This window comes from Cetorhinus maximus, chromosome 2, assembly GCF_964194155.1.
Source record: "Cetorhinus maximus chromosome 2, sCetMax3.hap1.1, whole genome shotgun sequence".
Classification (NCBI taxonomy): Eukaryota; Metazoa; Chordata; class Chondrichthyes; order Lamniformes; family Cetorhinidae; genus Cetorhinus; species Cetorhinus maximus.
The window spans coordinates 34782184-34796230 of NC_135880.1; the positions used below are offsets into that span (position 1 = coordinate 34782184).

At 36.6% G+C, this 14047-nt stretch overlaps 1 protein-coding gene across 3 annotated transcripts in view; it reads left to right on the forward strand.

Moving 5' to 3' along the window:
• The window catches only part of pik3r1 (phosphoinositide-3-kinase, regulatory subunit 1 (alpha)), a 93444-nt gene extending 80545 nt beyond the window's left edge, over nucleotides 1-12899 (forward strand). The window contains exons 1-10 of one of the 3 annotated variants that reach the window (XM_078563216.1): nucleotides 1502-1724; nucleotides 4165-4267; nucleotides 5564-5662; nucleotides 5763-5943; nucleotides 6671-6796; nucleotides 7009-7151; nucleotides 9902-10078; nucleotides 10475-10549; nucleotides 10642-10812; nucleotides 11654-12899. In XM_078563216.1, the coding sequence (XP_078419342.1) occupies nucleotides 1619-1724; nucleotides 4165-4267; nucleotides 5564-5662; nucleotides 5763-5943; nucleotides 6671-6796; nucleotides 7009-7151; nucleotides 9902-10078; nucleotides 10475-10549; nucleotides 10642-10812; nucleotides 11654-11843 (1371 nt within the window). In that variant the 5' untranslated portion in view covers nucleotides 1502-1618 and the 3' untranslated portion in view covers nucleotides 11844-12899. The other 2 variants (XM_078563226.1, XM_078563206.1) reach the window with 2 other exon arrangements.
• Nucleotides 12900-14047: the final 1148 nt, after the last annotated feature.

Consider the following 14047-nt stretch of genomic DNA (forward strand, 5'->3'; position numbering starts at 1 on the left):
TTGTGGAACTCCAGCTATTTTTTCTAGTTTTAAAAACTTTTTTTTAACCTGCATAGTAAAAAGTAAGGAGACTTAATTTTGTACATAGTATTTTATCACAATGTGCCTTTCCAAATTAGCTTATTACAGTTTAGTTTAAACATAGGTGTTTTTTAACTTTAAATTTTTAAATAAAATAATTGTTTTAAATATACTGTGTATATGAAAACTTGCAGGAAAGCATCAAGTGCTTCATTTACACGTTTAGTGGAAAAACTTGTTTCAGTTTTGCATATTGTGCAAACAGCAGTGGATGCCTCCTTTTCCTCCCATTGGAGTTTTGCTCCAAATTTTTTTTATTCGCTCGAGATGTGGGTGTCATTAGCAGGGCATTCCTAATTGCTCTTGAGAAAGTGCTGGTGAGCCACCTTCTTGAACCACTGCAGTCTGTGTGGTGTAGGTAGTGTTTTGTTTACTGTTGAGAATAGACAGATGATTAATGCTGGAAAACTTTTGAAAATAATCTATAAAGGATTCTTTACGAGAAAAATATTTTGAATTATTGTTAATTGCTATAAATGATGTCACAATTTTGTGTAGTTGGTTATGCTTGGATTTTACATGGAAGTTCTTCATAAATATATTGGGCTGTTGGTATATTGCCTGTTAACCCACGGTGATTTGGGATACAAAATGGTAGTATGAGAGTGAAAGTCTCTGACCCAATTTCTGAGTTGAGTTAAATGAAGGCATGTGCATCTTATTGTTTAAGCTTCACATTAGTTTAGACCTCCTATGTTCTTGTAAACTTTTTAATATTAGGAGAAAGCGGATGTTTCAACCCACTCAACGCTAATGTTTAGTTCTTCCAAGAGCAGAGCTCTGCATACATGCAAGCATTTTTGTATAGAGCCTTCTGCTGGTTGGGACAAGGGTGCTCTATTCTTCTAGCTCTTCCAGTTGGGCATCATACTATTTAGATGCCTGTTTCACCTGCATCTGTGATATAATGGCAGCTTTAAAGTATTGTGGATGTGCATTTAAAAATGTTGTTTGACTAAATCTTTATTCGCTTAACTGGAATTTATATTTTAACACTCTTTCAACAATGCATGGGTGTGTTTAAATGTGCTGTAATTTTGTTCATATTAGACATGTCATCTAGGATTCAAATAGGCCTAAAATAGTGTAAATCTTTCTAAATGTCAAAACTTCTTGGAATGGACTAGCTGTGTGTATTGCCAGATGCATTGAGGAGCCTACGTGCTGCAGTTAAGCTTTTGTCAGGCTGCCAGAAGTGGGATGTACCAAACTGGAAGCACTAGATATGAAATAGAAAATTATCAGTGTTAACTTATTCTGCAGGATTTTAGTCTGTTATCTGTTTTTGTTTTAATTTAATTTTTTTCCACTTACTGAATTTTGGAACTGATACATAAATTGATACTGAAAGCCACTGAATATAGGAAATGAGCAGGAGTGGTCTGGTGACATTATCTTGATTGGATTGGCTGTAGTGTATGATGTAAGAGGTTACAGTGCAGCCCTTCATAGGTTTTAAAATGAATTCCAAGACACCATTATAAAAAGACTGCATTTCTTCTTATGATTGACCCTGAACAGCAATGTTTGAATCTTGATGTGCAACACAGTTTGGAATATGGAAGAACTAGAATTAGACTATCATAGAACTGAAATTCACTGTGCCACAGATTTGATGTTTTACATAGAAATGGATCCACCAGGTAATTCTACAACAAAATCAAAACAGCACTGGTTTTAATGTAGGTATTTGTGTGTGCAATCTGACAATGAATTGCCTTTTTTTTTAGTGATTGCTGAAGGCTAGAATTGTTAAACGTTTAAATTTTCAGACTAGACAAAGCACATTTGTTCATGATGAGGAACGTTTTCCCCCCCCTTTGTACTGGATATGATAACTTCAGAGCTGTAGGGGGTACTTTAGTCATTACTTGTAACTCCATTTAACAGTAAATGGGACTAGCCTTTTTTTTTAAATCCTCGTCAAACATGCCGGATGACGAAGAAAATCTGCAATAGAGGCAAAAACTTTAAATCTATATAAATGCTGCCATAAATATTTTGATATTTTTACCTTGCTATATAGGGCTAGTAGTAAATGGCTGGTATTCAGGAAGGTACATCACAGTGCATTTTCCTGAAACGTTAAGTGGCAATGTAAAAATTGTGCATTTTTCAAGAATTTATATACTGAGTCAACAGATTTTAGATCCTGGTATTGACTCTAATGACGCCCCTAGGTCTGCACAGAAAAATTGTACCTTTTATTAGATAAAGTATCATAAAGATATTTTATTGAGACAAGTGGAGGATCCAGTTGACACTGTTATAACAGTATATATGCATTTGCTGTTCACTTGTGCAATGAAATTGTAGTTTGTTTGTAGGAGTGAATTTTAAGAGGAAAGTTGTTCAATACAGGATTACTTCTGCAGTACGACCTGAAGTATATCTTATATTTCTGGAGCTAAATTGACAAAATGTTGCATCACTTTAAGCTCGAATATTTGGTTACCCTGTCTGCTTTTAGTTTTACCTGTTTGATTAATACGAATTATTTTTTGAAGAGTCTTATTCAGTTAAATATTTAGCTTTATTACAAATCAGGAATAATAAGAGTTAAATTTAGATTTTAATCAGTATCACTTGCATAAAAAATTGTTGAAATGAGTGCAAATAGTTGATTTATGAAAACTTGCAAGTGATTTTTTTATAGATACACATTCAGCAGAATTAGCTGAAATCACCATCACTTTTTAAATGTGCATTTTTAATGACCAGGGTTGTGGTTGGTGTGAGATACATCCCAGTGACCATATTTAAGCTTCAGCTAAAATCCTGTAAAGAGCTGGGCTATGCTTAGTAATGTGTCTATATTAATGACTAATCTTTGAAGGTTTAATGTCCACTGAAGCTGAAAAAATCCTGCGGTATTGTTTTTATTGGCTGTAGGATCTGGTTCTGTATGGTTCATTTAAACAGCATTTTGAGCAAGCTTTCAGTGCAGTGCCTTAACCCTTTCATTGTCATTTTCTCCCCCACAACTACAGCACTTAAATGGATTTTGAATATATTTTGAACTAGCTTTTTGGAAATTATATCCATAAATTTGAAATTGCAAAGCTGTCTCGAAGATAAATCAGAATATTTGAAAAATGTTGAGAATTTCAGATTTTAAGATATCCATTATATATCTGCCAAATGTGCTATGATTTGATTGCTTTTGATTATAGTGGTAAATTGAATACCCAATTAATAATTATTATCATTGACCTTATTTCCTGCTGGTCTTCTAATACCAGTTAAAGTGGTTATGTTAAAGTGTGCTTTTTGCCTGAGCAAGATCCTTCAATCTAGGTACCTCTGTATTCATTAATACCTAATTTTAAAAAAAAGATGCTTGTGGTTGACCCAGTTTGTGCACCACTTGAAAATTCCTTTAGATTAGTAATAATCATCCAGGATATTTCATTTATTAAGCTAGATTGGTGCTTGAAGTCCAACTGGGTACATTGCTGATTACCAACCAACAGCATCATACATCTTTAAAATATATTTGTCAGGGGTTGCAGTATTTTTGGTTTATTCTCATCAGTGTTCAGAGTTTTTCAGATCTGAAGAACTTAAGGGAAAGGTGGGTGTGGGGATGGCAGAATGGTTGACCTCATTGCAGATGGATTATTTCTCCATATTATGTGAAGATGCATTTCCTTAAGATTGAATGCTTACAGAAAGAATGTGTTCCGCTGCTGCATTTATATTGTATTTTAGGTCAACCTACTGAATCCAGAAAACCAGATTTCTAGCTTGCTGCTAAAATATGTAGCTTTGTACTGTTAATATAACATGTTTCATTAGTGAAGTTGAACAGAATCTGATTTTAGCTACCGCCAACTGCAATGCACTAAAGTCTTTTAACTACTGCATGTGCAATTAGACCTTTGAGTGCAATCAGTTGAAGTAATGTGAGTTCTCTCTGGCTCCCTGATGGATGATGAAACTTTTGAATCCCTCTTCTATTTGATGTTTCACCTAAACATTTTTCACATGATGTCAAAAGAGAATTATAAAGCATGTATAGGATAAAACATGAAAATGTTGGGCATTTTCTGAAATTGTGTTCTTTATTTTTAATCTCTGCAGCTTTGCCTCCAAAGCCACCAAAACCCACACCTGTAACTAATAACGGAATAAACAGTAACATGTCTCTGCAGGATGCTGAATGGTACTGGGGAGACATTTCAAGGTAAGTCTATAACTTTGATAGTTTTATTGTCATTTAGGAGTATAGAGAATACAGTAAGCACGACAGTTCACCTGAGACAGCCAATCAAGAGCTATATCTAGTTAATTGTTTGCATTTGTTCCTAACCTAACTAGCAGAGTTGCAAGGCAGAAAAATTATTTAACATGAAGTCTAATAACAGCAAACCAGAAACTATTTCATCATTTGAATAGTGAGGGCGGAGTTTCTGCGTGGTTGTCAGTAGGGACAGAATTGAAAGATATTTAAATCGGAGAGGAAATTTTCACCGACTCATTGTTACCTTTTGAAAGGATTTCATTCATGTCTGCTGGAGTCAGGTTAGAACAGAATTGGACTGATGCATGGCTATACATATGAGGAAAGAATTGACAAGGCTGGATTCTCTTTTCTCTAGAAAAAAGGTTGAGGGGGTGACCTAATAGAGGTCTTTAAAATTATGAAAGCTTTTGACAGAGTGGATACAGGGCGAATGTTTCCACTTGTAGGAAGAGCATCACTAGAGGCCATCAATATGAGATAGTCACCAAGAAATCCAATAAGGAATTCAGAGGAAACTTCTTTCCTTAAAAAAATGAGTGGTAAGAATGTGGAACTTGCTACCGCAGGGAATGGTTGAAGCAAAAGTTGGATGCATTTTAAAGGGAAGCTAGACATGCAGGCGAAAGGAATAGAGAGTTACAATGGTCGATTTTAGATGAGGAAAGATGGGCGGAAGCTCAAGTGGAGCTAAGTGTCGCATGGGCTGGTTGGACCAAATGGCCCATCTCTGAGCTGAAATCTTAAGTAATCTACGCAATACAAAGTTGGTAGCTTGCAGTTATACATATATACAAAAATTTCCTTGGAGTATAAATTGGATTCAGAATGTATTCCCAAGGGAAGGAAGAGTACCTACTATAGCAGGAAAAAAACTAATTTCCAAAATGGGAACTTTGCATTTGGCGTTTTCTTTCTAATAGGATTTATGTAAATGCTGCTAAATGTATTTCCTCTGCTTGCTAAGTTCATAGCCAGTATCTTGCTAGATTCAGTTGACTAGATGGCGAGCATGTGGATCAGATTAATGCCAACAGCACAGGGTTTGATCCCTGTTCTAGCTGAGGTAGATTGTAGTAAATAAAAGCATGGCACTTTGCTGTAATGCGGCAAATAATCGCCAAGGACCTGCCTTCAGGCAGAGAACTCGAAGATGATCTTGCTAGATACTACCTCATGCAGAATTGAGCTGTGTAGAAGGTAGTCTAATTGAACCACCTTCCTTTTCTTCCCCCCCAGAGAGGAGGTCAATGAAAAACTGCGGGACACTGCTGATGGTACCTTTTTAGTTCGCGATGCTTCTACAAAAATGCATGGTGACTATACTCTTACCCTGAGGTAAATTTTATGAACATTTGCTATGAATTCTTTGCAGAATCTTGATAAATGTTATGCTAATATTTATCACCTGGAACTGTAAAATGTGACTGTTTTGCAGGAAAGGAGGCAACAATAAATTAATCAAAATTTTTCATCGAGATGGCAAATACGGCTTTTCAGACCCGTTGACTTTCAATTCAGTTGTGGAGCTTATAAATCACTATCGTCATGAATCGTTGGCACAGTACAACCCTAAGCTAGATGTTAAACTGCTGTACCCGGTTTCCAAGTTCCAACAGGTATGTTATGTTTTGGCGTTTTTGGTTTAATTAATGGAAGAATCAATTTTTTTTGAATGCAAATATGCCTGTTGGCCTTGTGTATTGTTGAAAAGTCTGATTCCTGAACACTATGGGCAGGATTTTTACCTCGGCACGTGGGTAGGCGTGCGCCTGACCCGCTCGAGCGTAAAATGACAGGCATTGACATCGGGCGAGTGTCCCAACGTCAATGCACTGTCGCATGATATTTCGAGCAGCAGGCACGTGCCAGAGTCAGCAGTTCACCGTCGACAATTAAAAGGCCTATTAAGGTCATTAACAAGGTTATGGAAACAAATTTTTCGCTGCCCGTCCAACCTTACGGTTGGCGGGCAGGCGAAAAGTCCAAGCAGCCATTGCATTATTTTGGAAACCTCATGCACGGGTGGATGGCAGAGTCACATGAGGGGTCATGTTTTATAACATTTTTAAAATCTTTATTTCTAATTTTTAAAACTGTTCATCTCCATGAGGCAGCTCTGTGCCTCAGAGATTTTCAAGCCCGCACTCGCTTGAGAGCTTCCTATTCTTTTAAATTATAACCAACTTGTTGCCCTAGATTTACTATAAGTTATAAAGGAAACATAAATATTGAATTCTAGACATAATACTATTTGAGATTAGATAATCTTCAGGATCAATTAGATTTTTACTGTTGCATAGTGCCAATAATTTTGTATCACATCATTTCCTGTATTTTCTTCAGGATCAGGTGGTAAAAGAGGACAACATTGATGCAGTGGGCAAGAAATTGCACGAGTATCATACTCAGTACCAGGAAAAGAGTAGAGAGTACGACAGACTTTATGAAGAATGTACTAGAACATCTCAAGTGAGTTTTTTTTGCCACCAATCTGGTTGCTTCAAGTGAGTTCTGTAAGGCATTTCATCGTGAAACATTTGAATGCATTGTTGTGTTTTTTGGTTGAATTCTTAATTATCTTCACTAAAATCCAATCCATTTTATCAGTAAAATGAAACAACGTTTTGCACTTTACTAAAAAGTTATTGTATTCTTATGTGCTAATTTGTTTCTTCAATTAGGAAATTCAAATGAAAAGGACAGCTATTGAAGCATTTAATGAAACAATCAAAATATTTGAGGAGCAGTGTCAAACACAGGAAAGGTACAGCAAGGAGTATATTGAAAAATTCAGGCGTGAAGGAAATGAAAAAGAGATCCAGAGGTTTGTATTTTGTTGAGGTTTAGTCTTATTCAGTTTCATAGACGGATCAAAAAAAATAGTATTTTCATAAGTGTACACTTTACATTATTTGGTTAATTTCCAGAGTCTTGTAAAAGATGTTATGTTTCTAATTTTGCAAATTAAATGCCAAATAATACTTAAAATCAAGTAGGGGATTCAAAGAAAACTTCTTTACTCAGAGTAGTAAGAATGTGAAACTCATTACCACAGCCATTCCCTGCATTAAATAGTATAGATGCATTTAGGGAGAGGCTAGATAAGCGTATGAGGGAGAAGGGAATAGAAGGGTATGCTGATAAAATTAGATGAAGGGTGGGAGGAGGTTCGAATTAAGCATGAATTCCAGGATGGAAAGTTGGACCAAATGGCCCATTTCTGCTGTTTCCTACAAAAATGGCTACACTTCAAAAGCACCTCATTGGCTATAAAGCACTTTGACACATATGGTGGTCATGAGAAGCACTATATAAATGAAAGCCTTTATTTGTATGTTCTGTGTGATTTTATGTAAGAATCTCAGAAACAGGTCACTGGTCTATGCCAGCATTTATACTCCATATAAGCCTCTTGGGTTTGTTACTTTTTCCCATCCTCTCCTATATTCCTCTATTCCATCTCCTTCATATATGCATCGAATTTCTTAAATATATCAGTGACATCTGATTCACCCACTGCATGTGGCAGCAAGTTCCACATTCTCATCATTCTATGTAAAATAAATTCCTCCTAAATTCTTTCTTTGATCCATTGGTAGCTATCTTGTATTTATGCCCCCTTGTTCTAGACTTGCCCACAATTCACCCTATCAAACCTCTTTATTATTTCCTAAAACATCTTTTCCAGAGAAGAGAACCAGCCCCCAACTTGCACAACTGCTAGTTGCATTCTCAAAATTCTGTTAATACCATTGTAAATCTGCTTCATTATCTTTGCTGTAGCATGGAGACGAGAACTGCACGCAGTACTCAAATGTTATCCAACCAGGTTCTACATAAATTTAACATTACCTTGCACTTTTTGTATTCTGTTCTTCTCAAATTGAATCGCAGTATTTACTTTGCACACTTTGTGGCATATCATTTTCTGTGGCTACTTCTTTTGATTTATGTATCTGTATTCACATGTCTTTGCTTCTCTAGCCCATTTAATTTCGTGACCTTCCAAGGAATAAGTGGACTCCCTTATTTCCCCTACCAAAAGAAATTGCTTCTTCGCTATATAGAATATTATTTTCCATTTAGCCACCCATTACGCAAACCTGTTTAATTCACCCTGTATGTTGAGGTGGTCTTTCAGATTGTGTTAACACCACTTGCCCCCCACCAAACAACCCACCCAATTTCTGATACGGAACACCAAATTCCTGAGCCCAGATAATTATATGTAAATAAGTTGTCCCAGCACAGATCCTTGTGAGACCACACCTTCCATTTTTCTAAGATAAAAGCAGAATACTGTGGATGCTAGAAATCTGAAACAAAAACAAAAATACCTGGAAAACCTCAGCAGGTCTGACAGCATCTGCGGAGAGGAATACAGTTAACGTTTCGAGTCCGTATGACTCTTCATCAGAACTAAGAAATATAGAAATGAGGTGGAATATAAGCTGGTTGAAAGGGGGTGGGTCAGGTAGAATTGGATAGAGGACCAGTGATAGGTGGAGGCAAAGAAGAGATTGATTTTTCTGCCAGTCTGAGAAATTTCCCTTAACTCCACCTTCGATATTTTTAAAATTTTGTAGTCACTTTCCAACCCATTCTGCTAACTTACTCCTGACTGCACAATCCTTGTTTACAAGTTTCTTATGAGGCATATTATCAAAGCCTTCTGACAGTCATTGTATATCACACCCAGTGCATGGCCCTGTCTACCCTTTTAGAATTAAATAAGGTTGACTAAACATGACCTTTGTAGAAATCCATATTGAATATTTTTTGTATCTGATATTTTAGCAAAGACTCTAGTATCATTCCTACCACTGCTGTTAAACTAATTGGCCTATATTAGTTTCCTGGATTACGCCTAGCACCTTTTTGACAATAGAAATTATTACCCTGTATGCCAGCCCTCTATTCCCTATTCTGTTGAATTTTTGTACATGGATATTCTGCAATCTCCCTAGTTTTTGAGTAGCCACAGGTGCGATCCTCCTGGGTGGAGGATTTTTCCATCAAGTTTGACTCATTTCGCTAATATCTCTCTTTCAGCTTAGCTATTGTGATTGTCATCCTTCTTTATTAGAATTTTTAAGTGAAAACCGAGCCAAACCATCTGTTCAGTACTCATACCATTTCAGTATGAGCTCCAGTGAGTTTATCTAACTTGTCTCTTAGAGGCTCCATCCATATCTTCGTTTTGTTTTTGTTCTTAACCTGCATATAAAATATTTCACTCTTAAGATGATTTAATGCTTTCATTTCATTCTTTCTCTTTGCTTTCCTAAATGTCTTCTCTAAGCTGTTCATATTCCCTTGATACCCTTTCGTTTACTTATAAAAACTTTGTGTATGCCTTTTTGTTTGGATTCAATGTTTCTTGGCACTCGTCTCTTTAAGGTTTGTCTGTTCATATTTTTAGTGGAATATGTTTGAGAAAGTGTAGTGGAGGGGCAGTTTCTTTGTGGTTATCAAGGTTGTATATTCTCTAGATTTGGTTGTTACCAGTTTAATGTCAAAGTATCTGGTTTTGTTCAAATTCAGTGTTTCTAATGTTTTACTATTTCTCTCCAGAATTATGGTAAATTATGAAAAGCTGAAGTCTCGCATCAGTGAAATTGTTGACAGCAAGCGGAGATTAGAAGAAGACTTGAAGAAACAAGCAGCTGATTATCGGGAAATTGACAAAAGGATGAACAGCATTAAACCCGACCTGATTCAATTAAGAAAGACAAGAGACCAGTATCTTACGTAAGCAAAGGACTAGTTAAAGAGTGTTCAAACCTGTAAATGCTGGAAATGCTCAGCAGGTCAGGCAGTACTTGTAGCGGGTGAAACAGTTAATAGAAACATTAATTCTGCTTCCTGCTCCACTGATGCTGCCTGTCCCGATAAGTATTTCTAGCAGTTTTTTGTGTTGATTTCGGATTTGCAGTATTTTGTTTTAGCTCTACACAATTCTTCATGTTCAGTGTGGAGATTTTTTTTACTATGGTAATGGAGACATCTACAGTCATGGCTAATTGAGTCAGGGAACAAGGCATGGAAAGTCAGAAAAGTGTTCTAAGCACCAGAAAATGCACTTAAGTTCAATAACACTCATCCCCACCCCCACCCAAAGTAATATCATTTATTTTATTTTTGAAGGTGGTTGACACAGAAGGGTGTTCGACAAAAGAAGATCAACGAGTGGCTTGGTATTAAAAATGAAAACGCTGAAGAGTAAGTCGCTTCAATTTCATATTTCTAAAAGATTACGCACATTTCCACGTGTTTTGTTGCTTTTATAATTGAAAATATTCCATTTTTTTTAGCCAATACTCTATGGTAGATGATGATGAAGATCTACCTCATCATGAAGAACGAACATGGAATGTAGGGAATATTAACAGGATTCGTGCAGAGAGTCTGCTGAGAGGAAAACGGGATGGAACATTCCTAGTCCGAGAGAGCAGCAAGCCAGGATGTTATGCTTGCTCTGTTGTGTATGTATACTCATCCTTTGCAGCAGATATGCTAGAAATTTAAAGGAAAAAACTTGCATTTGTAAAGGAATTTAACACCCTACTAAGCCTGTAACAAAGTGCTTCTCATGCAACAAATAATTTTTTGAAGTATTGTTGCTTTTAAGTGAACGTGCAACCATTTTGCACACAGCAAGATTACCTAAATATCAATGAGATTTTGGCATTGGATGACACAAAACCTCAATTTAACATCTGAGGGCCACGTCCAACAGCGTAGCAGTCTTTCAGTGTTACATTGGAGAGTCAGCCTAGGTTATGTCCTGGATTGTGGCTTGAACCCACAATTTTGTGAGTCAGAGGCAAGAATGCTACAAACTGAACCAAGATGACAATTTTCAACCAACAATTTGAACAGATCCCTTGTGACAATTTCTGTAACTATCTTTAATATCCCCAGATCTTTATTATCCTTTCCCATTGTCGTCTCCGCCCGATTTTCTCATCTCATTTCCCTTCCAGTATTTCACCAATGTAATGATTCTTTGTATGTGAACCCATAGACTGACTTTCAAGGCAGCCTTTTCAACCAAGGTCAAATGTTTAGTCTAAAGTTGCAACCTTTCTCATAGCAATATCACTGTTATTTTTGTTGGAGAATATTCCTCATCCCTTAGTGCACCAAATATTAAAGCAAAATACTGTAATGGCCTGTGATGTTTCTAAAACTATAAAGTACAGTGATATTTTCGATCAAAAACAAAATTGGAGGTATTTTTTTCCCTAAGAAAGCTCTTAAAGTTTGCTTGCTATTATTTCTGATGCATTTCAGTGTTGGTAATGTCTGTTTCCTTCTTTGTAGGGTCGATGGTGATGTGAAACACTGTGTCATAAATAAAACCCCCACAGGATATGGATTTGCAGAGCCATACAATTTGTACAACTCACTTAGAGAACTGGTGCTACATTATCAGCACACATCGCTTGTACAGCATAATGACTCCCTCAATGTCACACTAGCCTATCCAGTACATGCTAATCAGAGAAGATGAGAGCTAAACACTTGGTTTTTGACTGCTGGACATGAGGTCATTGAAATGGCTCTTACTCCTTTGCTCTGATTCAGTTTGACTCCTGTTCAGAAAACAGTGTGCAAAGCTGACTTCAGCTTTCCACAGAATTAACTGGGAGAAGCAACCGTCTGGAGCTGTGAATGTAAATTCCTAAAGTGCTTTTTAAGAAAGCACAAGTTAATTGAGGACTGCTAAACCATCTCCTTTTTGGGGATGTCGGGGCCTATTTTTATTGGTGCTTGTTTACATTCTTCAAATGATTTACCAGCTGGAATGTCGGATACTGCAAATCCAGGGATATAAAAAAGGCTGAAGAACGAACATTGAAATGTTAATTATATCCAGTGGTGATGTGTGTTTTTTGACCCTGACTGAGGAAATATATCAAAGCGGAACGACTTGTTTGAGAAACAAATGGGGACTTTATCTTGTGTAGCAAACTGGCACTTTGGAAACCAGTACCTGAATTAAGATGAGGAAAGGAATGCTCTGTTTGGTCGGGGGAAGAATGGGACGCTCACAACAAAGTGCCAGATTTGTAGAGTTCAGGCCATTTGAGCCTGCTTTATAAACTGTTTCAAACCTGAAGGAAAAGACTTCAACAAAAAGTGGCACACGGTATATAAAATCATTGTAAATAATATGTATGGATTATGTCACTCTGGGAGAGTCTGATTTAAGTAAAATGGTATCAACCTAACCATACCAGATTTTGCATTCTGTGTTTTCCTATTTTAAAGCTAATGTGTTTTTGCAGACATCGCTATGCAGGGGCTGCATATTGCATATCATATTGCATATTTTCAGAAAAAATTACCCACAATATAAGCTTTGTTTTGTTGCCTAAAAGTGTTGTCAGTTGTTATAATAATCTTCTGTTGTGTGTTTTCAAAACACAAAGTGTGCCTGTGAATGCAACTTCTAAAGTTGGGAGGGGAGTGGGACAATACTGATGCATCAGAAGCTTTATTAATGCTATCTGAATAGCATATTTGGTTATATTAAGCCAAGAATTAAAAAAAGACTTCAAACTTGTTTCAGATATTCTTCATTAAATGGCAATGGTTTTTTCATCTAGTTCAAAAATATATTTTAGCCATGTTGCTTTTAGCCAATGCAACCATTTTTTTATTATGATGTATCCAGAAAACACTAAAGGAAATCTTAAAAAAAAAGAAATCGGACTCCCATAGCCAGGCCATGAGTTAACATTTTTAATGTACATTACACTTTCTTGCAACAGCTTGAAAACTGGAGCTCCCCATCTCCCTCCAATTTCATCCTTCCTAAAATTTTCAGGCTTTTAAAACCCAAGCTTTATATATATTCTACTTGCTGTTTTCTATAATTTTCCTCATCTTTATTTTCAACTTTGCCATTGTCCTGTACTGATGGGCCTTAGCCCTTTAACTTAGTACCTCAATTGTAAAAAAGAAAAAATTTGGTTTGTAATGGATGTAATTGCAACCCTGCAACAGAACTTCTGGTGGCCATGCTAGTGGAAAATTATATACTTGATATCAAAATCCTTTATCCTCCAGAGCTCATTGCATCGCTTTAATTCAGTTTATTGTTTCACACAACGCAAAAGCTGAAGTGTTTTGTAACTTGGTGCACATTTTGAGACTCCTGAAAAGAAGTCAAAATGCTCATGTGCTGTGCTAAATTTTCAGCTGCATAATGTGGCCCAGTAGCACAAGGTGGGTAACGTGCTAGCCTTCTGAATTAGATGGCCATGGGTTCAAAACCCTGGATTGTCAATACTGTAGCTCAGCTACTATTTACTTGTATCTTTTGCTGTTCTTGTCCAGGGAGCTAGAGGGTACCTCATCTCACTTCACCTCCACAGTGCAAATGTAAAATACCAGTAAGCCACTTGCCACCTACAAGCACATTTTGGACCATCTAGCTGCAGGGTAATATTGGCTGCAGTCATGAAATTAGGTCATGATAATCTTACAGCTGCCCCACTGAAGGAGTGGGAATTGGTAGATTATGCAAGAACCTTTTATGAGTGGGGGGGTGGGGAGTAGAAGAAATTCATGATCACAGAGGAGAAACAAAATTAGTTTTAAAACAATTATCTTGTAGCTAATCTTTCTTGAGGCTCAAATAAAGTACTGTACCATGAAGTATATAATTTTTAATGAAATCTGCACATTGCATTACTTAAAAATATGAGC